This window comes from Paroedura picta, chromosome 6 (genome assembly GCF_049243985.1).
Source record: "Paroedura picta isolate Pp20150507F chromosome 6, Ppicta_v3.0, whole genome shotgun sequence".
Lineage (NCBI taxonomy): Eukaryota > Metazoa > Chordata > Lepidosauria > Squamata > Gekkonidae > Paroedura > Paroedura picta.
In genome coordinates this window covers 77,432,996-77,459,627 of record NC_135374.1, presented here as the reverse complement: position 1 = coordinate 77,459,627, position 26,632 = coordinate 77,432,996, and the positions used below count along the sequence as shown (strand labels likewise).

The 26,632-nt window shown below is 42.0% G+C and overlaps 1 protein-coding gene across 6 annotated transcripts in view; it reads left to right on the top strand.

Moving 5' to 3' along the window:
* The first annotated feature begins 14,495 nt into the window (after window positions 1-14,495).
* The window catches only part of GLRA2 (glycine receptor alpha 2), a 146,241-nt gene continuing 134,104 nt past the window's right edge, over window positions 14,496-26,632 (top strand). The window contains exons 1-3 of one of the 6 annotated variants that reach the window (XM_077343192.1): window positions 14,498-14,789; window positions 15,109-15,188; window positions 17,180-17,313. In XM_077343192.1, the coding sequence (XP_077199307.1) occupies window positions 15,121-15,188; window positions 17,180-17,313 (202 nt within the window). In that variant the 5' untranslated portion in view covers window positions 14,498-14,789; window positions 15,109-15,120. Of the gene's footprint in view, window positions 15,189-15,683; window positions 15,746-17,179; window positions 17,314-26,632 lie in introns of those variants that run through there. The other 5 variants (XM_077343193.1, XM_077343195.1, XM_077343194.1 and 2 more) reach the window with 5 other exon arrangements.

Genomic DNA, 26,632 nt, shown 5'->3' with positions numbered 1-26,632 from the left:
ATTATGAGCAGAATTATACTATTCTAAACCTATTGATTTCAAAGGACTTAGAAGAGTATAACTCTTTCTGTAGAAGCAAGAGGGAGATCCACAAGGACTTGTGGGGGAGCATCTCATTTCCCCCTTTCTGATTCCTTCTGGTTAATGGTTCCTTCTTTCTCTCTTCTTGGCAGCCCCAATATCCTCCTCCATTTCGCTTCTCTTTCTTTTCATCTTCCCATTCCCAAGCAACATTAACCTGTCCCCCATTTATGCTAGTAAACAGGCCTTTCTCCACACTGGGTACCCAAAACAGTTAACATCATTACATTATAAGGCCAAACCAAGCAACTCACTCAGCAGCAAGGGGGGAGGGAGTGTTATATTTAATAGATTCCACTCAAGAACCGATTCTGCTAACTGCATTGTAGCTGAAAAGCCTAATGTAGTGATTTAGTTTACCAAATATATATCGAAACAGTCTGTAGATGGTGAAACAGCTGAAAGAGTAAGTAGAGGTTTAAGAGACACCGCCCTCCCCTTGAGTTGTAGGTAAAACAAACAGTGCAGACCAATTTCTGGGGATTATAAAGCAGAAATTAATCCTTTCTTAGGCAATGGATTAATGCCCCTTTCCTGTAGCAATGGATTTGTTTTTAATGTTTTCAAGGGTAACTTATTTACCAAACTGGAGCTGACAGGTTTTACCAGTAGATGGCGCTACAAAGCAAACATGCCATTGACTGTCCACTAAAGAGCTGGCGAAAAGCAACCTTCCCTAGATCATGGAACAAGAGTTAGCTTGGGCTGTTAGTGGCATGACTGCCTATTTTGTACCCAAATAACAAAAGTGATACAAACCAGGCTGAAAATTCCTTCACAAATTAAAGAACATATAATGTTAATGCTTCCCCCCACCTCTACAGCATTCCAGAATATACAAGCAAAACTACATGTGAAAAGCATAGATAAATAAAGCATAGGCCATTCAGAACCACTAATAAGATGAACGTGTTCTAGATTTCTTCCTGCGCACGCATGTGTGCTCACACACACACGCACACAACAGATGAACTACTCTCTGCCACAGAACACAAGAGCCAATCGTTACTGGAAATTTTGGGAAAGTCAAAACAAAGTTGACAGGATTAATAATAACTGAATTCCAGAAGTGCTGCCAAGGAGTTCGTAGAATCATAGAATCATAGAGTTGGAAGGGGCCATACAGGCCATCTAGTCCAAACCCCTGCTCAACGCATCTCCATGTGGCTCACTTGCAATGGTGATGAGATTTAGAAGAGAGAGAGAGGGGGAGAGGGAAAGAATTGTCCTCTAAGAGTGTGTCCATATTGTTTAGGGCTTTGTAGGTTGAAAAGAAATCACAGAGTTGTATACCGAAGCCATCACGGTCTACATAAGGATATTTGCTGCTGCGCTACCAGTTAACATTGCTAAGCAATGACCAAATGTATGAGGGACAGTATGGTTTGTGTGGGAAAGGCCTGTGCCTGCCCAGGAACTTGCAAGTGGGCTTAGTGTGCCCCTGGAGAAACTTCTGGGAAGACGACAGCAAGCCCTGTGATTTCATAATTGCAAATAGCAGCATGTGGCTTCCCATGGCATTCAATTATGGAAGGGAGAAGAAAATGAAATGAATTGGGTGTGTGAATATGCTTCGGTGCCCAAATCGTTAAAAAAAACTGCAGATACTAAAACCGAGCGATTCACATTATCCATGCTAGCAAGGCAAGTAATACAGGCCTGTCTTGTTCTGTGTCAATACTCATATAATACTATCTGCCTCCTACTTCTTATGAGTAATGGAGTAGTGCTATGGAGCATATGCTGTGGTGGCAAGAATGCCGCTGAAATTAGAGTGATGCACAGAAGGTTTCCTTCTCATTTCATCTCCATCCCTTTGCCCATGAGCTCTGAACTGTGGCACAATGCGGGTAGCTAGGCAGTAAGGCCTAAAAGCATGGTAGGAAAGGGCAGAGCTCTGATGCAAAAACAGCAAGCCCTCTTCTTGGTGCCAGGAGGTTTCCAGCTTCTCTCTAATTCATGCACCGAACAGCAGTATGCCATGATCCCTTGCAACTAGGGATTCCAGTCCCCAGGTGGGACCTGGGGATCCCCTCTCATCTCCAGGCAACAGAGAGCAGTTCCCTTGGAGAAAATGGCTGCTTTGGAGGATGGATTCCTGAGCAATATACTCCACTGCGGTCCTTCCCTGCCCCAAATCCCTCCCACTCCCGGCTCCAGCCCCCAAATCTCCAGGTATTTCCCTACTCAGAGCTGGCTACTCTACTTGAGACCATGTCATGGGCTTTATGCATGGCAGGAACTACATCGACTGCCATAACTCTGCACAACTTAATGTGAGTTCACAGTTTTATACTGCCCTTCCTGCTAGGGGTTCCAGTGGCACACCCAGTTCTCCCCTCACAAACCACAGCCCCGTACAGTAAACATACTTTACACTGAGAGTCAGTGACTGTTAAATCTGTGGGTTGGGGCAATATTAATGACACCCTAAACATACAGCTTTTGATCCAAGCACATCTCCACACCAAGAATGTTCTTTGGTAAGATCTACACTCAAAGCCTATATGTCTGAACAAGGCTTGATTGCTCCTAGGCATATACTGCATCCAATGGACATAAAGTATACTTTTATTTCTTCTGTACATCATAAGTGTTTTTAATTTAGACTATTAATTATCTTATTTCAGCTTTTCCAATGCCCCTGGTTATTGCCCATAATATAAATGTTATTGTTATTTCTAACAATGCCATCAGATCATGAGCCCTTCAGTTTCTAGACTGTATTAGACCACGTGCTTATGGTATTTAAATATTTTATTTCTTTCAAAAAAGGGGGGGAGGAATGTAAAATAGTATGACTGTCATTTAAAAAAAACAAAAATATACACAAATACAAGACAAAATTATAACAATGGTAGTAGCAAATCTCCACATAAATTTCAATTTTATACATTTCCACATGCTAAATTAACATAATGGATCAATCCAGACTCAAAAATTGGGACAAATGTTTTTTTTAATGGAAAGAGAGGCCTGATATGGGACCAATTGATAGATGATTATGATTTTTTTTTGTAATTTTCTCAGCTGAGGTCAAGTTATGACTTGTGTTGAATGGCAATATTTACAGCTGCAATTTATGATTGTTATGTGATATACACATACAAATGCTTTATATGACTCATTTGTTCCATGTGTTTGCCACTTCTGTTGTATATTTGAATTCATGGCATATAAATGCGAGTATCAAAATATTTGGAAAACCTTTAGAAACTTACACATAGATCTTTCACTACTGTTTGATGAAGTGGTTATGAGTGCGGACTTCTAATCTGGTGTGCCGGGTTTGATTCTGCACTCCCCCATATGCAGCCAGCTTGGGCTCACCATGGCACTGAAAAAACTGTTCTGACTGAGCAGTGATATCAGGGCTCTCTCAGTCTCACCCACCTCACAGGGTTTCTGTTGTGGGGAGAGGAAAGGGAAGGTGACTGTAAGCCACTATGACTGTTTATGCACTGGGAAATTCACTGCCACGGCTCCCATGCAGGAGCACAACTCGGGGACAGATGAGGCGCACCGGGCCAAATGCTCCCCGGTGTGGGTGCAGGAAGAGGTGGGGCAACCTGCCATGACTAAAACTCCAGCCTGCAACCTGGCATGAAATCTCCAGTGCGTAAACAGTCTTTGAGACTCCTTTGGGTAGAGAAAAGCCGCATATAAGAACCAACTCTTCTCCTCCTTCTCCTTCTCCTTCTCCTTCTCCTTCTCCTTCTCCTTCTCCTTCTCCTTCTCCTTCTCCTTCTCCTTCTCCTTCTTCTTCTTCTTCTTTAGTCTGTATGTATACCCTTTCTTCTTCTTTTCTTTTCTTACTCTTTTCTGTCTTTCCTCCAGGGCCAAGTCTAATATAATATCTGTAGGTACAAAGGAGGGACAAGGATTTTCAGGGAGGCTGGAGTCAGCTAATTCTGCTGCAATAAGGCCCTGTTTCAGCCTTGATTCACCACTCCACTGATGATGTTGACACTTTTTCAAGAGACAGGGCGATATGTTTTGAAAAGAGCTGTAACACTGGACTGTGATTCAAAGCTGTAAATCATGCTGCACTTCCATCCTAAATTCTTATCTGCAAGTATTGCGGTTTGTACAATAACAGGGCAATCCTATGCAGATTTGATCCACTGTAATGCATTGACGTCTAGACTCCCTTTAGGAGTGCTCTATCTGATCCAAATTTGTATTCATGAAGAGTACTCACAAAAACAGAGGCTTTTTACTTTCTTGGCAAGCTGAGACCTCTTGGTCTAGGAAGCAGCTTTACACACAGGAGACAAGTCAGGGTTCTTACACAGTTCACTAGCTTTCTCAGCTCATCTGTGACCTATACAGATGGCAAGTTGGATGCAGCGTTGCTTCTGGTTCCACCACCCACCATATTGTGGATTAGATGCTTTTAAAGAGATCAAATACTTAGAGAGTCCGTCCTGTCTGATTTCTAAGTTTAAGTTTGAAAGGATGCAGTTTGTGCATAAATTATGTTTAAACTGACTTTTGTGGTCCACTTTTCAGTTTCAGCCTATTGTCAAGCTGTGACTTAACCCTAATGACACCTGGAAACAACTTGAGTGAAGAAGATATATAATTCATTCATAGCGCGTCTAAGTAACTTTTAACCAAGCAAGCCAACCTGTGCATGGGGATACTTTTGGAACAGATTACCCTCAGATTGTGTCTATCCATATAGCTTTGTGGCTCTGTGATTCTATTCAGTGTTTCAAGCAACAAAGCATAAGCCATCTGGATCAAAGTAATCAATGGAAATGAAATCAAGAACTGTGACAGCGTTCTTTCTGTAAATACATTTTAGAATCCAATATGCACTTGCCAAATTATCTTAATAGCCTGACAACAAAAGAATTTGTTGTTAGCTGCATAATCAGGCCTACATTTGTGCAGTCCCTTTCTCCTATGATTTCCTGCCGTTTGTTCTTTCAAATCTCAATTCAGAAATATTAAAACGGAGTGAATGCCCATCAGAATTCCTATATAGTTCTCAAAACTTCACAGTTTCTGTAAAGCTTTACAGTTTTTGTAAAGATGCCTCTCCATAGCTATGGTCAAAAACTAAGAGAGCAAAAGAGATGTGATGTTCATTTTCAATGAAATTGCTGTGAGTGTAGACCAGCCTTTCTCAAACGTTTTATCATTGAGAAATCCCTGAAACATTCTTCAGGCTTTGAAAAACCCTGGAAGTGATGTCAGCAGATCACACCTTCTTGCCATGCTCCTGGAAGTCATCTGTCATCAAAAGTGAAATCACCCTCAAACTGCTACCAGATGTGACATCACAAAGCACAGGAAGTGACAGTTCAGAAATATTTTCAGAGGATTTGTGAACAGAACCATACCTGCACTCTGGGCTCGCTACCAGTTTGCCACTCCATTGTGGTCCTCCAGTTAATTTAAAATTAGAGTACTTAGCTCTCTGGACTCCAGTCACTATCAGGTGTGATGAGCCTTGGCCAGCAAGCATTTGTTTGAATGGGGACCCTTCCCTTCCCACCCCTTCCAGGCCCATTATTGATCATTCTTGGAAGGGGAGGGGCGATTGACATGACAATTTATGGTTATATCACCCAATATATATATATTTTAAATATATCTTAAAAATCAGAGAAACCCTTCCAAGGCTGTCAGGAAACCCCAGAGTTTTATGAAACCCTAGCTAAGAAAGCCTGATGTAGACCCACAAATGAAATGATGAAAGGTGATGACGCAGATTGTGCCATTGTGCTGAGAAGCAATGCAACACTTCGCCTAGTGCAATCCTGCACCCAAAATTGAAGCCACTTCTAGCAAACAATGCATGTTGATTTCAGGGTTTTGGAAGCATGTAGCAGCTGCCATTTGATCTGCACTGAAGGGGAGTATAAAAGTACAGATAAAGTGGTAGTGATTTAGAGAATCTTCCGAGCCCACTCTTGTTTGATATATTCACTAAGCTTGTGTAGACAAGGCTCCATTAGTATTTTAAAGATCTAGATATCAAGGAAAAGCATCTGACTCAAGCAAAAGATTCACTACCATTGGTTTCCATATCCACAGCCCTTTCATCTGTAGTGCAGAGTAAGATCCCCTCATAAACATACTAAGCCACATGATTGGAGGAATAGAACCTTTACTTTTCACAATAAATCTCAGAACCAGGAGACAACATCAGGGCAGAGTCTGCACTTACTTTGTTTATTCCATTGTCAATCCTGTTGAATTCAGATCACTTTGAACTCAGGTCTTCCTATCCCCCCCCATTGAAATAGGAAAGTCTTCTGCACGTGGTTAGGGTAGTTCGGAAAGGGGGGGAACCAAGCCTCTTTCTTTTCTTGAAGGGGGGGGGGAGAGGAGCAAAGCAGGGAGCCTCTTTCTTTTCTTGGAGGGCTGGAGGAGAAAATCAAAAAAGGCAGAGGAGGGAGGAAAAATCCAGGACCGACAGAAGTTGAGAGAAATTAGGGGCTTCTCCTTTAAGGCAAGCATGTCACATGACCAGGTGTGGCCTATCAGAGGTTCTCTGCCATGGAGCTTGGTTTTCCAATCAGGATTTTAAAATATATTGAGCATTAAAAGCACTCCAAGATATCGCACAATAAAGGTAGGGTCACTCCGGATCAATCCTTCTTGCTGTAGAAGGAAAATTTAAATCGCCCAAAATCCAAACGGAAATCTCATTCTGTGTAGAGGAGGAGGAGGAGGAGAAGGTGAAGGGGAGAGAAAAGAAAAAGGTGTTTGGAGAGAAAAAAGGGAAAAGGCTGTGAGGGGAAAACTGAAGACTAGGGGTAGGTTGTAAAGGTAGGTTGGCTGATGGGTGGGCTCCACTGTGCCAACTGCTGACATGTGGCCTTCCCCTCATATTATCTCAGACTGAACCTTGTTTCTGTTCTCTCAGGGCCAATCCACAGCTGCAAATATCCATACAGAACACGTAGTGGTCATCAACAACTTGGTACAACAACAAAGGATGAATCGTCCAGGGTTTAAACGATTTGTCATTCTGATCCCCAAACAAGCTGTTCTGTAAAGCAAGATGTGACTTGAATGGCCCTGCAAATAGAACTGTTGTTAATACTTTTGGTTCCTCCACCCTATAATCTGGGTGGATGAATTTATATTAATTTTAGATTCTTTTGCTCAATTACCCCTTTTATCATACAGTTCAAGAAGCAGGCCAGACTCAATGTTCTTTATCCCTAGCTCAACTCACCGTCACATTGAATTACCTTCAAGTCCTCTCCCTTTTTAAAAATACTATGTTTATTAATGGCTTTCTGTGTAAATGGCATTCCCCCCTTACCCAAATTTGTCTTTGTATTCAATGGTTGCATTTGGTTTATGCTGTTGTTTGGTACTGCTGGTAAACATCTGTCTGACTGCTGAAATCAAACTGCTCGTTCGAAATGTTATATTTGGAGGATTTGTTACACATGTTCCAACTGTCCTTATTTACTACGGACAGCTTTGGTAAATCTCTGCCCCTGTTCTGTCCTACTATTTATCTTTGGGGAAAACTTGGTTTACAATGGCATCAGCATGCCATTCTTTGGAAATTCCCCCCCGCCCCTTGCACATCCATAATTTCAAAAGCAAAACACGTCTCTTATCAAATAATGGAATACAGCATGCTGCAAACAGAACATAGTCATCAGTAAGGTGTAATGGGGTTTGGGAGTTGTTTGTTGTGACCAAAAATGCCCCCTTGTATTTTCATTTGTAAAATGTTAGAGGGGTTTAATTGTTGAAGAAACAGACAATGCTCAAAGACATCTGGTATCCAAATGTTCTAACCTGGAAGTTGTACCCCATTCTCAGATGTGTGGCTGACAGTGGCGACTCCATAGGGAACCAAATGTTATGCATCTGTGCATGTCCCCAACCTTCTCTCCGTTGTTGATTCTGCATAAAATGTTAGGAGCTTAGTGCATCCTCATGGGGAGAAAACTTTTCATGTACAGACCCTGATCCATGTTTGCTCAAATTAAACTCTGTGACTAGGCATTCTTTACATATCTCAGTAGTTGATGTGTTTTTTGCCTGTTGGGGAATTGGAGAGAAGTTTATCAAAACGTTATGTCAAATTGAACACTGATCTATGACATTTTCATCCTGCCCTCCCTCAAAGGAGCTCAGGGCAGCTTAGATGACTCTCCGCTCCTCTATTTTATCCTCAAAACAATCCTGTGAGTTAGGTTCAACTGAAGCAGAGAGTGATGTGCCCTTGGTCATTTAGTGAATTTCATAACTTAACTGGTATTTGGACACACACCTCCCACCATACTGCTGATAGCTGGCAGAGAACTATGTAAATGAATTCCATTGACAAAAGGGACATAGGGACAGTTATGTCCCACCACTGAAGTTGCTTATGTATTTTTGCTCACTGAACTTGGATATAATTTCTAAGAAATCATTTTAGTTGACATGACAGATGAGGGATACACTTTAAAATCTGTCTAAGTCATTGAAACACATGGCAAGTGGTGACAACAGCAGGCCTTTCCTTCCATTGACAGTGCCACCCTAAGCAGGAGTCAAGGAGTTTTGAAAGGTGTAACTCTGCTTTGGATGGCACTGAGAGAGTTTGATCCTGATGTAGAGGGCCAAGCTTAAAGGATTCCCAAAAGCTCAGGGTCAGCCAGCCCGTTCTCGCTCAAAACTTTTCATAAATTCTGTGGGTTTTCTCATCAGAAGAATAAGAAATATTGCCTAATTTTGTCTACTTTGAAAGCATCAGATGTGTTGCCATTTCCAGGGTAGTGACAGAAGTAATTGCAAAAGTGAGAAGTGCAGTGTCACTTGGTAACTTGGGGTTTGTTGACTTATGCATATGCTATACTTCCTCCAGGCTGTACGCATATATAAGGAGTTTAAGTGGGGAAATGTGTTCCTATAAATGTGCAATCTGGCACTTTGCAGCTCCTGGTGGACCCTGCTTCTGAAAGTGACTGCCAGACTAAACCCTGATGGAGTCCTGTAAACAACTTTCAGCGATGTAAACTTTCTTAAAAGAATGCAGAATGGATGGGAGTTGCTGAATAGATGGAGAACTACCAAGATGGGGCATAAAAACCTGATAGCTCATGGGACTTCACAGTTGACTCTCAGATAAGCTGTACTCTTTCAACAACCCATGAGCCCAGAGTTTTGTGCAGTTTACTGCTGAACCTATAACATCCATAGTGGCCTATAACATCCATAGTCAACCTGTGGTCTTCCAGATGTTCATGGACTACAATTCCCATGAACCCCTGTCAGCCAACACTGGCAGAGGCTCATGGGAATTGTAGTTCATGGACATCTGGTGGACCGCAGGTTGACTACCCCCGGCCTATAAGACTGATGAAAGGAGGATTTATAAGGATGCTAGTTCACTAGCTCTCAAGTAGAGGATTCTTGAGTGCACACTAATTGTGGCATCTGGAGGGTCAAAAGATCCATCAGCTAGGCCAGCTTTTCTCACACTTTTTACCATTGAGAACCTCCTGAAACATTCCCCAGGCTTCAAGAAACCCCAGAAGTGGTGTGATTGTGCAGAGTATGGTTGGAAAGCATAGCTGTGTACATACCTACTCAGGGCTCCTCCCCTTCCCACCTCCTCCTGGCATCATTGGCCATTTGGGGAGCGGGGGAGGTCAACATGAACAAATGTGGTCGTATCACCCAATAAATGTTTAACAAATTTAAATTATATATGAAAAAATAACTCACACACATTCAAGAAACCCTACCAGGTCCATCAATAAACCCCAGGGTTTCAGAAAATCCTGGTTGAGAAATCCTGAGCTAGAGTGTCAAAGAAACTGGAAACAAGCCAGGACCACAGGAATGTACAACAACACCATCAGTTCATTCTAGGCATATGTCCCTTTAAATACTACTTTAGAGAAGTGGGAATTGCTTTTCTATAGTTGGTGTCTATATAGTTGGAATCATGTTGAAATGACCAACCACCTGACAGGGACCAAAATCATGAGGACAGCATCATGACCAGCCACTGGGAAAAGGCCAGATCATGGTGTCTTTCAATGGTGTCTGCAATCCTCTGGCCTATTCAGCACACATCGGACAGTGCATTTTCGATGTGCTTTTGCAGCAGGATTTTTTTGTGCAAAACAGGAAAATCTATTTCTAAAATGCATTGAATGGACCCCAATGGAGTGCTGAATCGCTGGCTGCAAATTTGTGCATCATATCCTGAATCATACACTTTAATCACATAAACAAAGACTCTTGAGGCTTGGAGCCACTCATAGGAAAAGTATGTTTCATCTGGCTAGGGTAACATTGAAAAGATCCCAGTGCTGGAAGCAGAACGACAGATACAACTGGGACAATAGAGAGGAAGAAAAAAGAACCAAGCAGACCACAGGTCAATGTCAGAATTGGGAGTTACTCTAGGGACCCATAAGTCTGATAAACTTCCTTGACACCAGCCCATGTGTATCACTGTTCACCAATCAGGGGACTGACCCTCTAGAAAAGATCTTGTCAGACATTTTTGGATTGAGAAGAAAGATTTTGTTTTCACCACAGATGCCACATTTTTAAGGGTATCAGGTTGGTTTTCAATTTAGACAAGCTAATTGAATTACTAGTGTATGGTGTGAAGTTAGGACTCTAAGAATCCAAATGCATATGATAAGACTTCGTGTCGTATTTGAAGGGACCGGAGTGCTGTTGTGCTAGAAAGGAAATGAGCTGTTCATTCTTCCCTAATCTAGTGCCAGCCAGATGCCAGCTCAGCTGTAGTGGAAATGAGAGCCTCCTCTGGACAAGTCCAAGATGGGACAACAGAGAATGATTTCCTGATGGGAAGAGTGCAAAAATCCCCATATCTGATCAACTGAAAGAAATGGCTGGTGCAGAAGTAATAGGAAATTTTCTCTGTGACAGTGAATTTAATATTACCTATGACTCAAATGGGGCTCTGCAAATTCTTAAATGTTGTTCTTAAAATATCTAGTTTCCTTATGAATATTTAAATTTAAAAATCATACTGCAGATATCACTTTTGCCTTCAGCATTCTCGTTTCTACCTCGAAAACTCCATGTGTGAAAAAAAATTACAATTAAATAAGAATATTTATTTTGTTTATGGGGTGTTACTGTGATGCATCATAAAATATTTTAAATCTGTCATCAACATAATGCTACACAATTGGAAGCAAAACACCTTAACATTAAAGTCATGAATGAAGAAACCCAGAAATGGGATGGGGGCCGTCCCATACATTGCTTAGAGAATTCCATGGGCAAAGGTTGGTGCTTGTTTGCTCAGTTGCAAGGAGCTCCTGGCTCTCTGGGAATAAGGTTGCAAGCCTGGAGAATCGCATGGAAGAATCAAAGGATGAAGACGAGACTTCCAGTTACCTGATACAATAATTTGATTCCCATGGCAATAGTTCATCTGCTCTTAGGGACAAAGAGGATCTTGGGGGTAGGGGAACGTCAGAAAATGATCCCTCAGAAGATACTCGCACCTCTAACATTTTGTAAAGACTCTTGGAAGTAATACAGAGAAATATTTTTGTGATGACCTTTCCCACCAAGGAATGATCTGTATGCCTGGTTATTAGGATTGTGGAGGCTGTAATCTAGACAGACTGGAATGTAGTCTTTGGAGGAGCCAGTGGTTATAGGGAATGTTGGCATCAATGATGCTGGAAGGATGAGGATAGAACATGGATCTGATTCAACTTGGGCATTCTTATCCTCTTCCGTCCAACAATTCTAGCTTTTGCCCAAAATTCCAGTACCAGTTCAACTGGTGAGCTCAAATACAAACCTGTATCTTTTGAATATATATTCTGTCCTTCACCCACTGTGCCTGTAATCAACTAGATCCTGGAATTCTGTTCTAGAAGATGACCAGCACTCTGTTCTTTGGCAGGTGGAGTTTCTTCACAACACAATCAGGGCAGGGGAGAGAGGCACACAGAGAGGGGTCAAGGCAGTCTGCTGGCATTTCTCAGGGATACACTAGCAGAGCTCCCCAGCAGCAACATCACCAAGCAATGTTGTCATTAGGATCATGCCCAGGATCATGACATGCAACCAAAGGCAGCTAAACCCCTGCACCCTATCATAGCCCCCCCCTCCAGTATGACATAAACACCTACCATGATGCTCCATAGTCCAGGAAGTAGGTTGTGAGGTCTCTGCTATGCATAATTAGAATGCACAGCATTGCACTTTGGTAGCAGGAGAGGCACAGAGAAGGCATTCATCAGCACCACCAAGGAAATGCTTAGCACTAACACCCAAAGGGAAGCACAAAACCCATGCTGTGTGGCTAATGTATCTCATTTCAGAAACCTAACAGGTACTCCATCTGTAGATGGTCAACCCAAACACTGACTGGTGAGCAGGGGTAGGAATCTGTGACTACCTCTCCCTTCTCCTTCTCAACAGCCTGGAAGCCATCTCAACAATACTGGCCATGCCTGATGCGTTTGGTTATAGGGGTGACCAAGCCAGGTCTCCCTGGCAACCATGGAATCCATTGCCTTGCAGGATGAAGGCCCTATGAAGCTGCAGTGGGTGGAGCCATTGCAGTTGGAGATCACAGTAAATGTAAATGTCTGTTGGATGGACACAACAAGCATATCAGAGGGATTTTCTGGCAAATGCCCCCCCCCCCACTTGGGGATCCCTGTCCGAGCCTCAGAGGTGTGATTATGCCTGGCATGACATCTGTTTTGTTTGCCATTGCAGCACATGTTTCTGTTTAACATCATTGTAGGTGATGCTTTAACAGGGAGACCTGGGAGCATGAGCAGTGTGGTGCAGTCCCTGCCACTTTGCTCAGTCAACATTTCCAGCCCTGCTCCTGGAGCATTCTGCTTCAGGCCCATCCCTGTCTTCTCTTTAGGGATGCCCATTCACACATCCAAGAGGGTAGCCTCTGACACATGACGCCATTCTGGGATTGCTGTTGCTGGTTTTTCTGGTCTCACTAGACTTCTGTTTTATTTAGCTGAAACCCCTAGCAGCGCACCAGTGGCACCTTGAATGCTGATCCCATATATTCATCTCCACCCTTTCCCACACACACTCTGCTGGCTGCTGTGTGCAGCTTGCATAGGGAATGGGCTGGTGAGTGGTCCAAGGGGTGTGTGTATGCTCTAGCGGGGGGACATTGGTCTCTGGTGCCACTATTGCACTGGCAGCTGGTTGCCCCTGCCAAAGCAGCCCTCAGGAATGTGTTAAAATGCCAGATAGATATTCTGAGGATGCCTTGTGGCATGACTGTGGGTGTGTGAGTTTCCAGGCTCAAAGCAGAAGATGTTGAGTGATGTGATCTGCTCATTGAAACATCCATCCCTGCTGGGGCTGTCCTGCTTGGCCTCACACAATACTGTCATTTTCCTTTGAAAACAACAACAACAACAAAATAACCCATTGAAATGACTGGAATTAAATGACAGAGTATTGGAAGTGATGTTTCAAAAGGAAGAAGGTGCTGTATCACTTTCCCATTAAGCATGTAACTCTTCCACCCTTTCCCATTCCCCTGAAAGTTGCTTTTGGTGTTTTTCCAGTGTATAGTCCGTGCTTCTGATGAGTCATATTTCTATCTGTTGCTGCCATCAACAGTCTTATTCTTTCTTCTTTATTTCCGCTCCTTTCCCCAATAAATGGAGGTGTCTTAATGCATGGCAGATCAGATGTGGTAGCTTTTTCCTCCTCCGCTTTCACATGAGGATCACCCAGATGGAGAAAGGCACCCAATGAAGCAAGCACTTCCCCTAACTTTCAAGCCACCCCTCCTGAGAAATCCAGCTTCTCCTTGTTATGCTCCTTTTCAACCCTGGCAGAAACTGCCATGAAGTGATGGGAACATGAATAACTGAGATGTCCCAGTCTTATGGATACCCATTTGTACCCATGATGCTGCCTCATACTAAGTCAGACCACTGGTCTAGCAAAGGTAGTATTGTTTACTCTGACCAGAGGTGGCTTTCAGGATTTCATATCACTTGCAACTTGATCCTTTTAACTGAAGAACTCAACCAGGAACTTTCTACATGCAAAGCTGGTGCTCTGCTACTGAGTCACAACCCTGTCCTCGAAATAATGATTTCCTATTTTTGCAACTGCTGTTTTTATTATTTTTTATATTTTCATAAATGCCTAAAGTTTCTCCCTTCTACTCATTTGTGCCTTCTGTTTCTGTCTTTCCATTTCCCCTGTCCTTCCCAAACTCACAGTGGCCAGTGGCAGATATCTGTCAAAATATGCCTTAAATGTGATCACATGCATCCTCAGGATTACTGAAGCTATTTGAATTTACATACTTGCTGATCTGTGGCAAGCAGATGGGTTTAAAACAGGGGATGGGACGGGAGAGTTGAGTCCCTGTTTCTGGAGGAGGAAACGTCTCTGAACTCCAGTCACGTTTGATGGAGCCACTGAAGCATGCGCACAAGCTGAGCACGGAGCTGTCCAAGTGCTGAAATTTATAGTCGGTGTAACATCACAGCTCTTTCCGCTCATTCCGGCACAGGGAGCATAGCTTTTTCTAGAACCCAACACCAATCATTCCCTTACGATATTTACAACTTGCTGTTAAGAAAAAAAGGAGGGGAAGGCAAAGAGCCCTCCTCGTTTTAATGACGATTCATACAAATACCAATTTTTAATTCCACAGGGAAATAAAATCAGCTACTGAAGACAAACCGGCATGGCAGCGTTAGTCCCCTTTGCATGATGTTAAGGTAGAGAAGCATTTAGGATAAGGGGGGGAGGGGGAGGGGATTCAGCATTTGTGTTAAAGCAGAGAATCATCCGTTCAGATGCTTTGTATCTTTTGTGTTGGTTGCTTGGGATGAGCTTAACAATGATTCCGAGGACTGGTACTTCTGTTTTTTTACCATCTTCAATGGGTACAAATTCGGGTTTTCTCTTTCTGCTTTTAAAGAAATTTAAATTATTGCTGGATCTGGGAATTTAGACAAGACATAGTACTTTCTTTCCCCCTCCCCCACGGTTGACTCTGGAATCATTTCTGGGATATTTTTTCCACATTCAACGCAGAAAACAGGAGGAATGAACCGGCAGCTAGTGAACATTTTGACAGCCTTGTTTGCCTTTTGCTTAGAGACACACTACTTCAGGTAGGTGAACCCCTCATGCTCTGTAAACTGCTGTTAAAAGTATAGCAATGAGAGTTATATAATGAGTTAGTTTGCTGAGTCTGTATATGTTTCATTTTTAATTTGTATAGGGACAGATTTTCCATGTGAAAAGAGCCGTTGCTTGGTAACACTCTTTAAAATGCTGCACAAGTTTGGGCAATAGTGACATAGGAACTCTTTCCTCTAGGGTGAAATGCTTGTACATGATGAACTAAAAATATATATTCCCCTATCAATGCTAATTGAAATCTTTCAATTAACACTTCTTTTTCCTGTGTGATAGTGGAACCAGTTTGTCAGAAAGTAGTATTTTTTTGTCTGAGGGTATATACTCAGGATTGCTCAAAGTGGATTAGTTACCATTTAATGTTCATTAGCAACCCTATTGTATTCATCATCAGAATAACTGAAGGGTGGGGAAAGGGTGGATCCCCACATTCATCTGTATGTGAGACAGTGAGTCTGTGGTACATTAGTGACAGTGAAGAAGGAACCTGAGGGTGGCAATCTTTCTGGATTAACACTCTGGATGAAGTGTAAGAATGTGGTGGAAGAGGGGTAGATATTGACTTGTTGGTGGAGGGAATATAAAAGCACGGATGATCATTTCAAGCAACACCTCTGAGTCGGTTTAATGTATGCAGGCTATGTAGTTCAATTAAACTATATATTCAAAAAGAGAGAAGTTTGATTGAGAAATTGGAATTTTGGCTCAGTTTCAATATGTGGTCCTGTCTTTGGAGTACATGTGTGCTACAGTTCTGAGGATATGTAGAATAAGCATAAAATATATTACGTTGAAATTTGCGTCTAAGTCACAGCTGGTGCATATCAGTGAAACTGTTAGTGAATTGTGAAAGATTATTCCAGACCAGTGTCATAGGTGGTTAGCCAGTTTTACTATTGGATATTCTTTCTCTTTACCAGGATATGCCCGTCCATCATGCTTATTGTTTAAATGTATTGCGATATCCTATTCAACAATATTTAATTTAAGTAGGGAATGTTATAAAGTTGCATGAGGTTGGAACACATTCCGTCTCGTAGCGCAGGAGGAAAGCAGAACGCCTTGCTGAATCTAAGATGTATATATCCTCTACATTTTCTATATTAATAATTCTGCTTCTTTGCTCTCTCTTCATATTTGATCAATTTTATCACTTATTTCAAGGAGCATAAGAGCATAGCATGCTATGTAAAGGCTCTGGGGGGCTTACTTTTGATCCTCTTTTTACAGATTGTTTGAAAATAAAGTCAATAGTTTTGACAGGATGGAAGGTTTCAAAGTCTGCGAGAGTGTGTTGGTTTCCTTACAAATCATGTTTGTTCATTTCAAGCACCTCTTGAGCCTAACACTTTGTATGCACAACGTGATATCAGCATGGGAGCACAATTAATACCTAATAAGGTTTAAATTGATATGAATGTTATGAGAAGGAGCCATTATCCTTGCTTGATATAGGCTGATAGAAAATTAAAACCTCACATCTCTCTGCTTCCCAGAGGAAATAAACAGAATGGCTGAAGAATCAAGTCACTTAATTAATGCCCATTAAGGTTTTATAGCTTTGGTGCTTGCGTATTGTTTTGGACACTGGCACAGCCCAGGTTTCTCATTACTATGTGATAAGTTTTCACCAATCAGTTTTCTGAAGCCACAGTTCATCCAACATGTAGGGCAGAGTAATTTTATAATGGACTTCATGTGACATGCACTACTAAAGGATGCTGTAATAGCCTGAATAATTGAAAGCCTGGACTGAACACACCTCAAAAAATTCTTCCCCATTCAGATTTCTTAAACCAAGTGGGATGATTTTGACAAATTGTGTAGGTGCAACCAGAACACAGTCATGCATGTAATCAGCATTTAAATTTTGGAAATTGGCATTCATTTTTGCCACACAAAATACCAATGTGAATATAATGGAAGCTGAACAATTGCTAATGCTAGCTAATAATGTGTTTAGGACATCTTTCTGTAAAGAACATGATTCCAGATCTGGGAAATCCCCTGCACAGACACTGTCTCCTTCAGATTTTCTGGACAAATTAATGGGACGGACATCAGGTTATGATGCACGAATAAGGCCAAATTTTAAAGGTAAGCCCATTTTAATTATTTGGGAGTCTGTAATATCCAGGTTGGGTTAAATTTACCCAGAGTTCCTGAAATGTATTGGTTTAGTTTTAAGGTTTTCTGTGGCCCTCATGTTCTCAGAAGGATGATTATTCAATATTTTTTTGTATATGCTGAAAAGGCCTCACACAGACTGAACCCCACAGAAACACTGCACAGACTAAAAGACACAATACTTTTCAGTGGCATCTGCTCAGACATTCAAGTATAAGATGTTCAGAATCACATCATTCATTTCCCTGCATTGTGCTGCCATACTCTTGAGGACTGTTATATGTGAATTTGGTTTCATTAAAAAGCATGGTATCTGAGTTGGTGAAGTATACTCTATATGCCACGTTAGGTCTGTGATGTTCCTTCACATGGGCAACTTGTTGCAATCATCAAATGATGAATATGTCCTGTGAACCATCTACAAGTATTAAGTACTCAAGTGACATAATATCAAGTGGTTGCCTTGCCGTTAGATCTGGCTTTAGGTCTGTGAAGTTCTACTGGTTCCAGCAGGTATATAATACTCCTAATCTAAAGGGGTGTAGCTGAGACAATCTGTTTAACTGACATGGAAATATGTTGGAGAATTAGTACTCTGATAAGTTTCATCACATTCAATCTATAATCATGCACTATAAATGACTATTTAATTACACTCCTCACACAAATTCAACCAGGATGTATTTAGACACTCCTATCAATAAATTACAGATTAATCTCAGAAGTCTATAGCTGGAGTCTGTCAAGTCCACTTGGAAACTAGTGATTATAAGCACATGGGGTGTTAAATCAGGGAACAAAATGCATCCATGAAATAGCTGGAGAGAGAATATAATTTGTCACTTATTGATAATGTGAATTAACATTGTACTCAGCATAGTTTTCTAGTATTTTTATAATTTAGATCTTTGTCATTTAGATCTGACCATTCCTGATATGATACGTTTTAGAATGAATCTGTTTCAATGTCCACTGTTTCACCTCCAGAGTCTAAGATGTCATCTAATTGAAAAAGTGGTGTTTGGTTCTTTTATTACATGCCTTCATCACATGAGCTGCTTTTCTGTATCTAATGGACTGTCTCCTTTTACAAGGAGGTCTAAACTGAACACATGGCTCTCCTGGAAAAGTAGCTGGAAAATGTGCTTTTCTTCTTCTCAGTATCAAGTCTGTTCCCTGTCTGAATTCTTCATTCTGGTGGTCAGCATCCTTTGTTTCCCTGGAGTTCTAGCTTGTTCCTCACTAATATTTTGAAGGAACACTGAGAGACAATACAGTGAAAGTTACAAAAATACAGGAATAAAAAGGCACATGTCTAGAAAATTCCATTACATTTTAAGCAAAGAGCTGATTTTTCTCACAGGAACCATGGTTGATGAAAGGGCATTTGATGTTTATTCATTAAGCAGAATGTGTTGCCTGCAGATTTCATATTTATAGAGGGTTCAGGCAAAGGCTTAAATGTGTCTTTTCTTCTTCAAGTGGTCATTGTGGCCATGTTTAATGTTTGTGTTTGGATTCCTTATTTTAGTAGGATTTATGAGGTTTGTTAAGAAAGTATTCAAAACAGATGGTAAAATGAGATCATTTGAAAATGTTTTTGTAGATGTTCATTCTGAATCGAGCCCTTTCCTTGATACCTGTAAACATTTTTGCCTTATATTGTCCGTTCCTTCAGATTTCAAAGGAGGTTTTCAGAGTGCAAAAGAAAGAAGGAGGATGCTTTGAATTTCTTTTCGTTCAGAGTACCAAAAACATATAAGACATTTTCCTGCATTGTGCTGAGTTATGTTATTCTAAGAGCATTCACATTCTTTACCGAACAAAAACAATCCCATAACTCCAAAGCTTACATGCTTCTTTTTAAGGAGAACTTGATAGACTTTATTTCTGTTCTACTGTTCTCTGAACCAAAGATGGTAACCACTCACCATTCTTAATCTGTAGAAGGCATGCATGGGAGAGGAAAGATTGTTAATTTTGAAACTCTAATAATTGTATACTTGTCATTTTGGGAGCCTGGCATCAAGATTGCATTGCAAGGTATATCTGTGGTTGCTGTCCCATAGACATGTTTAAAGCTGGCTGATGCACTTTCAGTGCAATCTATAGGCTGGCAGGTGCACATTTGCATTTAGAATGTTTAATTACTGCTTAATTCTTAATGAAGGAAAGCTACATTAAAGCAAACCTGCATATTTTAATGAAAAAACCTTCTCAGTAAGGTTGCCAACTTCTGGCATTCTCTTAGAGTTGTAACTGATCACTTGGTTACAGAGATCAATTCCCCTGAGGACAAAGGCTGTTTTAGAGGGTAGACTAAGACTCCTTGGCATTGAAACCCTTTAAGGTCTTTCCCTTCCCCATCCCCAGCTATCCCCAGGCTGTACCCCTAAATGTCCAGGAATTTCCTAGCCCAGAGTTGGCAACCTAATTTGCAAGCATTTTAAGCATGAAAGGTGGGATTTTGCTCGTTTGTTTGTTTGTTTTTATAAATTACAGAAGACAAACATATGGAAATACTATTTAAGTACAGGGTAAATTAATGATCATTATAAACATCATTTTATATTTAAAAGTTGGTTATGCTTAAATATGCACCCAATGGCAGTACAGGATAGGAACTGCGGTAATTGGTTTAAACTACGTGTAGTACAATATCAGCTAGATGTCAGGAATTCTTTTTCACAATCAGAGTAGTTCAGCAGTAGAATCGGCTGCCTAAGGAGGTAGTAAGCTCCCCTTCAGTGGTGGTCTTTATGCAGTAGCTGGACAAACACTTATCAAAGACGCTTTAGGCTGATCCTGCATTGGGGGGGAGGGTGGACTAAGTAGCCTGTATGGCCCCTTCCAACTCTATGATTCTGTGTTTTCTTTTGGTCAATAGCAGTTACCTGCTATCCCCAAAAATGTTATTCTACACAACCCACTTAAAAATACAGGAGCCCCTGATCACCTAAAATCCATAAAAGGCCTCATTAAATACACCCTTCCCAGAACCTACCCTAGTCTCTGAACTGCTTAAAAGTCTGTTAAGCCCCATTTAATAGGCCACAAGGTCAATGCAAATCCTTCCAGACCTCATCAGGTCCTTCTTTATAGCTTCCACCATCTCCTACTTCTAGTTGTCTTAGCCATGTTTTAGCAGCTCTTAGCAACTGCCTTCTATTTCCTTCCAGGACAAAATCAATCTTTTATGCTCAGGACCCATTTCACACCTACAGAAAGTCCTCCCTCCATTTGGGAAACATTTTTAAGAGGAATCCACATTGGCACTATTTAGCCACAATCTGGAAGAGCAAGGACTGCTCTACTTTCTAAAAAAATAAAGGTCAGACCTTCATATAACCCTGTTAATGGCAGCACCTTCTCCTAGTGTGGAGATACTTATGCTAAAGGAGCATTCTTCCTGGACTGGTACAAGCTCTTGGCACTCTGCCACTAGCAGACCAGAGCTGTAGGATACAGCCCCGTTTTCTTACACACGCCAAAGCAATTTAGGCAATCTTAAACAGGCTTACTCAGAAGGCATTTCCATTTTTATTCAATGTAGTTTACTCCCAGGAAAATGGTGGAATGCAGCCTAAATTGCCCAGTCCAGTCACACAAGAAAATATTTGCAATTTTTTAAGTTGATGTTTTCAGTGTGCGAAGCTTCCCAATATGGCCTGGAAGCTGAATCCTGTGCATTGTGTCGATGTGAGGTAATGGACTTTCAATTCCATGGTGAGGTACCTCCTGAGGCCTTCCTAGGTTTTATTCTGGTGGTGTGTGGAATCCTGATACCACAACATGTTTGAAGCACTTTTATAATGGCCATTTTTGGACTGTATCCAAGCACTCCACAGGCATCCCAGATTATATCACCTTATGGAAATCCAGTTTAGGAGTTATACTGACATTCAGAAACTAATCTAGTTTCACTGAAACATTTTCACAACAGAACTGAGTAGCAGCCCCACCGATTGCTGATTACTGTTAAAGAAAAACTTTTATTCTGTTTGATTTTGAAGGCAATACTAAAGTCCTTCCCAGGTGGAAAATAGGTGACCAAACAGGTCAGTTTATCCATGTAGCACATGCTACAGACTCCATGCTTCCAGGGGCCCCACACAATGCCTCCCCCATGGATCCTTTTCCACTGTGGGGTTCCCCTGCCCCTAGTCCGGCTGCTCCTGCTGCAATTGTAGGGCCCCACAAATCCTTAAACTGGCTTTGGTGCAATGGGCCCCACTAATCATTAAACCACTCCTGTGACCAGATTGGGGAACAACAGAATCAATTCTTTCCTACCTATTTTCAAATCTATCTTTGCATTCCAGAGGATTAGACTTTAAAAAAGAAAAAAAGAATTTGTGAGGTTGTTGCATTGTTTGCCTAATCCCAGTTTCTTTGTTAGTGCAGCATTCAAGCTATAGTTTTGGCCCCTCTATCACATCTTTATCCTCTTCTTTCTCCATCCCTTCATTGTACCATAACAGTAACCCTTTGAGGTAGATTAGGCAGTGAGAGATGCAATTACCCCATGGTCATTCTGTGAACTTCAAGGCTATTTATTTATTTAGGAATATTGTATGCAGCCCCTCTAGAGCCTGCTTGTGGCAGATCTAAATTGTAGATTTAAAATCCTGTCTCCCCATTTTAAGCCCACACACCACACCAGCTCCATGCTGTGTGTGCTGTTTATTACATATACACACCTGCTGACTTAGGCAGACTTAGAAGATTCTGATCAGGATGGCATTGTTGGTAGCTTTAATACAAACACGGGTGGTTTAAGAAAACCGCTAGATAGTAGAGCATAGCTGAAAGGGATATTCACAACAATTTGAAAATCCCCAAATTTTCCCATCACACTTTCAAAGGGTTTAGACTGGAATAACTTAACATAGCAGCGTTAATGTGAAATTCTTGTCTCAACATTTAAATTTAAACGCCTGAGTTGCAAAGGCTCCTCTTGTTGGGTATTAACTAACTACCAAAATAATGATAATTATTTTGTTATCTATCAAACAGCTCTGATTTCTGGAATAAAACATCATATTAATTTTTTTTTAACCAACTTTGTTGGCGGTGGAAAGTGTCATCAAGTCATAGTTGACTAACGACAATTTTGTAGGGTTTTCAGGGAAAGAGGTTGTTTCCCATTGCTTACCTCTACAACATGGCCCTGGTATTCCTGGGAGGTCTCCCATCCAAACACTAGCTAGGGCTAATCCTGCTTAGTTTCCGAAATTTGGCAACATGGTCTTTGCCATTCACTTTTAAGCTAAATAAGGTCCTCGGATCTACAACAGCTCTGGGGTAGATTTCTTCTCTTTATATAGTTTAACCAAAGTACAAATGCTGCTATATAATGACAATCCTATTCCTCAGAGGACAAAGCCCAAATTCTGATTGCTATGTTTACCCTAGCCTCTTTCATTTTTCCTAGCAGAAACAGTGCTACAGGGCACCTATTCTGCAGAGTTCCATCCAGGCCAGATGGATTTCCAGTGGAGATGAAAGGGCAATGAAGTGGTATGAATGTGATCTAGCATGGATTTCTATTGGCATATATTTGCATGACGATCAAGCTTCCATCATCAACCTACAAAGCTGCCCTGTAGCTGGAGGACTGGTTCATCTTGCCTGGCACAGGCTGCTGCTCTGACTGGCTGAAGGTCTCAACATTCTCAAGCAATTGTCTTAACTAATCTTGCTAAATCTGATCCTATCCCAGTGGAATCAGTAAGAATCAAACCCTGAACCTTTCTGCTGGTAACGCATGCTATACTATGGAGCTGAGTGCTTTAAATTTTATGACACGCTGAAATTTTATTGGTATTTCTACACCCATTGGCCAGGAGAGTATTTTCCAAAACAAAGCTAAATCTCAGCACCATCCATCAAAAGCTGTAGGAAAACATCTATCTGACAGTCATTTAGTGGTGATTTGCATTAAGATTCTCACTGACTAGATGCTACAAGCTGGTATCTCCTGTGAAAAACAGTGCAGAGAGCAAAACTAATAGGGCAGCTAGCGTTTCCTAGTTTGAGGTGTTCAAAATATGAAAGAAAATGAATGCTGTCCTTCCTGAGATGAGGATGAATCTTAATCTACACAGAGGAGAATAAACATTATTTATTTTATTTATTTTTAAATAAATAAACCTGAGGTGGTTTACATGGAACTGGAGAAAAAACAGTACAAATTATAAAGTTGAAATTGCATGCAGACAACTCACTCCCTACCTGATTAGCCCTCTTTGTGGCTGTGTTGCCAGTAGGGAGAGAGCACTTGGCCAATAAGGGCCAATCAGTTCAAATTGCAATCTGTCAATGAGAGCCAATGAGGCCAAATTGCATGCAGACAACTGACTCCCTACCTGATTGGCCCTCTATGGGGGTGTGCCACCAATAGGGAGAGAGCACTCTTCCAATGGGAGCTAATCTTGGGGCTTATCTGTCCTATTCCTGCTGCTTGCTGGGTGGAAGAGGTGCTAGCCTTGATGGAAGGCCCCGCTACTGGTAAGTTGCTCTATCCTCGGCCTCTGCCTGCCATCTCCTCTGGGCAAGGGAGGGAAGCCAGCTGCTTCCTTTGCCTCCTGGGTTGGACTTAGGTTTCAGATCTCTGCTGAAAGGAAGCACAGATGAGCTGCCAGGGAGATAGCAAGAATCAGTATTTCAAAAATAAAATGCCAAGGGGCAGTCATAATGCAATAGATGTCTTAAATCAGTCCAGTGAGTCAAGGGGTCTATCAGGCAGTCCAAGAGCATCAGCAGAAGGACCAGACCATAGGTTCTGTTCACAGCTCAGCCCCCCCAGCCTCAAGTTAATATAGGCTGTAAGTAACCTTTCAGTCCTGATTGACATCTTCTGCAGTCAGAAGATGCTAACATGTTGTGGTGCCTTTTAGATTGGAATTCTCTTCTAGTACATAGCTGGCATTGCTTAATTGGCTCACGGGAGCCTGGTGTGTTGACAAGGCAGGAAGCTGCAGCTGTAGGTTCAGCAGAGGAATGAGGAGTTCTTGCAACAACTTTGGAATCTAAGCTAGGTTTGTCTGCAGTTCCATTACCTCCTGCTGATTAGAGCTTTCTGACTGTTGAACATCTGGCTGGGCTAAGCTCTCATCCAGCTGAAGCTGAAGCTGGATGAGAACACCTGCCAAATCTTTTCCTCTGAGGAGTCCTCCATAACAAGACCTGGGCTCACAGCACCCCCCCCCCCCCATGATCCAGTAGCTGGCCATCAGAGCACTCTTTGCTTTCCCCCCACTCTCCCTCTCCTCAGAGGGGCAGGGGGAATCCAGCAGCCCTCCCTGTCCAGTCTGGCCCTTGGGAGTTGTGGTAGGATGGGAAGGTGGCAGCCCATCCTGGCGTTTGGGAGATGTAGATGGCCTGGATCTAGATAGGTAGGAAGAAGGCAGCCCATCCCCTATTGTCTTCCCTGCCTAGTCTGGCCTTTGAGAAATGTGGAGAAAGAGACAGAAAGGAGGCAGCCCCCTTATGTCCTTCCTTGCCTGGTTCAGCCTTTAGGAGATGGGGGGGGGGGAGAAGGTGGAAGCCCTTCCCCTGCAGCCTTCTCGGCCCAGCCTCTGGAAGATGTGGGAGTGGGAAGGTGGCAGCCTGCCTTGCCTGATCTTGCCTGAAGATGTGGGGTTTGATGGAAAGCTGGGGACAGTGGTGACCTATGTAGACACTGTTGTATGGGAGTGGGGCAGGAGGGTCAATGTCCCTTCAAGACAGCTGTTTTCTCCAGGAGAATGGATGCCTTCCTTCCCTTCTCCCTTCCTTCCCACCCCCTTCTTTCTCTGTCATCCTGTCTTTCTTTCTTTCATCTTCCTGAAGGTTTCCAGGCCCCCACCTGGAAGCTGGCAACCTAGCTGGCTGCATATGGAAGAGGAGTCAGGAATCAAACTCAGCTCTTGAGATTAGAGCCTGCTACTCTTTAACCACTTCACCATATTGGAACTCAAGATTGAGGGGGGAGCAGGGAGGAGGGCCAGACCCAGGAATGTCACAGTGCAGGTGTGTATGCTAGCACCAATTGTATTCTTGGGTGAAACGGGCTTTGCCTCTAGTTTAACATAATGTTTGGAATTGAGTTAAATTGCATATATTCAGAGTGGATCAAAGGTTTTAAGTTAACACAACTAGATTTTTACTCTAATTTTTGGGTACATCTGTTTGAAATGGCTGCTATCCCTTTTCCTGTATATGGCTTTGGATTTCAGTTAGAGTAAGTCTGTATGGATGTAATAAAATGGCATTGCATGAAGCTCAATTTTGCACTACAAGTGGATGAGTCTGTCTGGGTACCAATACAGGTCACAATGAATGGGCCTGCACCTGCACATCCATCAGACACTAGTTTATTACCTCATAGCTCAGAGCTAAAAGTGAGAATTGCTTTCATGGGAAAGTAATGTGCTTGTGGAGGCACACTGTGAGGTTATCTGAAAGCCAGGTCTGTTTTGATGTATGGTGGCTGTTTTGTGTGTTCCGATGATTGTGATGCTCAAGTTATTAAACCCATAGAGATGAACAGGGTGAGTTCCTTCACTCCATTCTGGCAAGTGGTAAAAAAGGTAATATCAGGCACAGGTGTGTAATGAAGTCTATGTTAGAATGTGTGGAGCAATGGCTCTCACCGTCCACCTTCTGAGGGAAGTGTGACATCACCTTCAAACCCTGTTTTTTGTTCCTTTAAGCTTGAAGGTTAGTGTGAGGTCCAAAAGCTAAAGAGGAATTGGATGCTGTCTGCTTAAGACTGTGGCTATTTTCCTAAGGGGAGGGATGCTTTTCACAGATGCATGTCAGACAAACAATCCAATAGGGGCTACTTTTATAGTGTTGCATTACTATGTGCTATACCTGTTGGATGTCTGACTTTTATGCGACTGTCCACTATACAAAGAGTGAGAGGTAGGAAAACATTTATGCAGTTATGTGCCACTGGATCAAAATGTAATCAGATTGGTAAGCAGAAAACTGGGTCTTACCTTCTATTAATATAACTGGGTGAAACAGAAAGCCCTGCCTTCGTACAGAGCTCCGAAGCTGCATAGGAAGGATGGTTGTCCTTAGAAGTTCTTACTGAAGCCAGCTATGGAGATATTGGCTGGGTAGTGATAATTACTCTCTGCCTAGGGAGCCACATATGGCTCTTCTGACACCACCTTGGGCTACCAACTTTGACCTGGAAAATACCTGGAGATTTGGGAACAGAGCTCATAGAGGGGAGAATCCAAGGAAGGATTTTACTTAGAATCTATGATATACTATCAAGCTGGTCCTCTGAAGC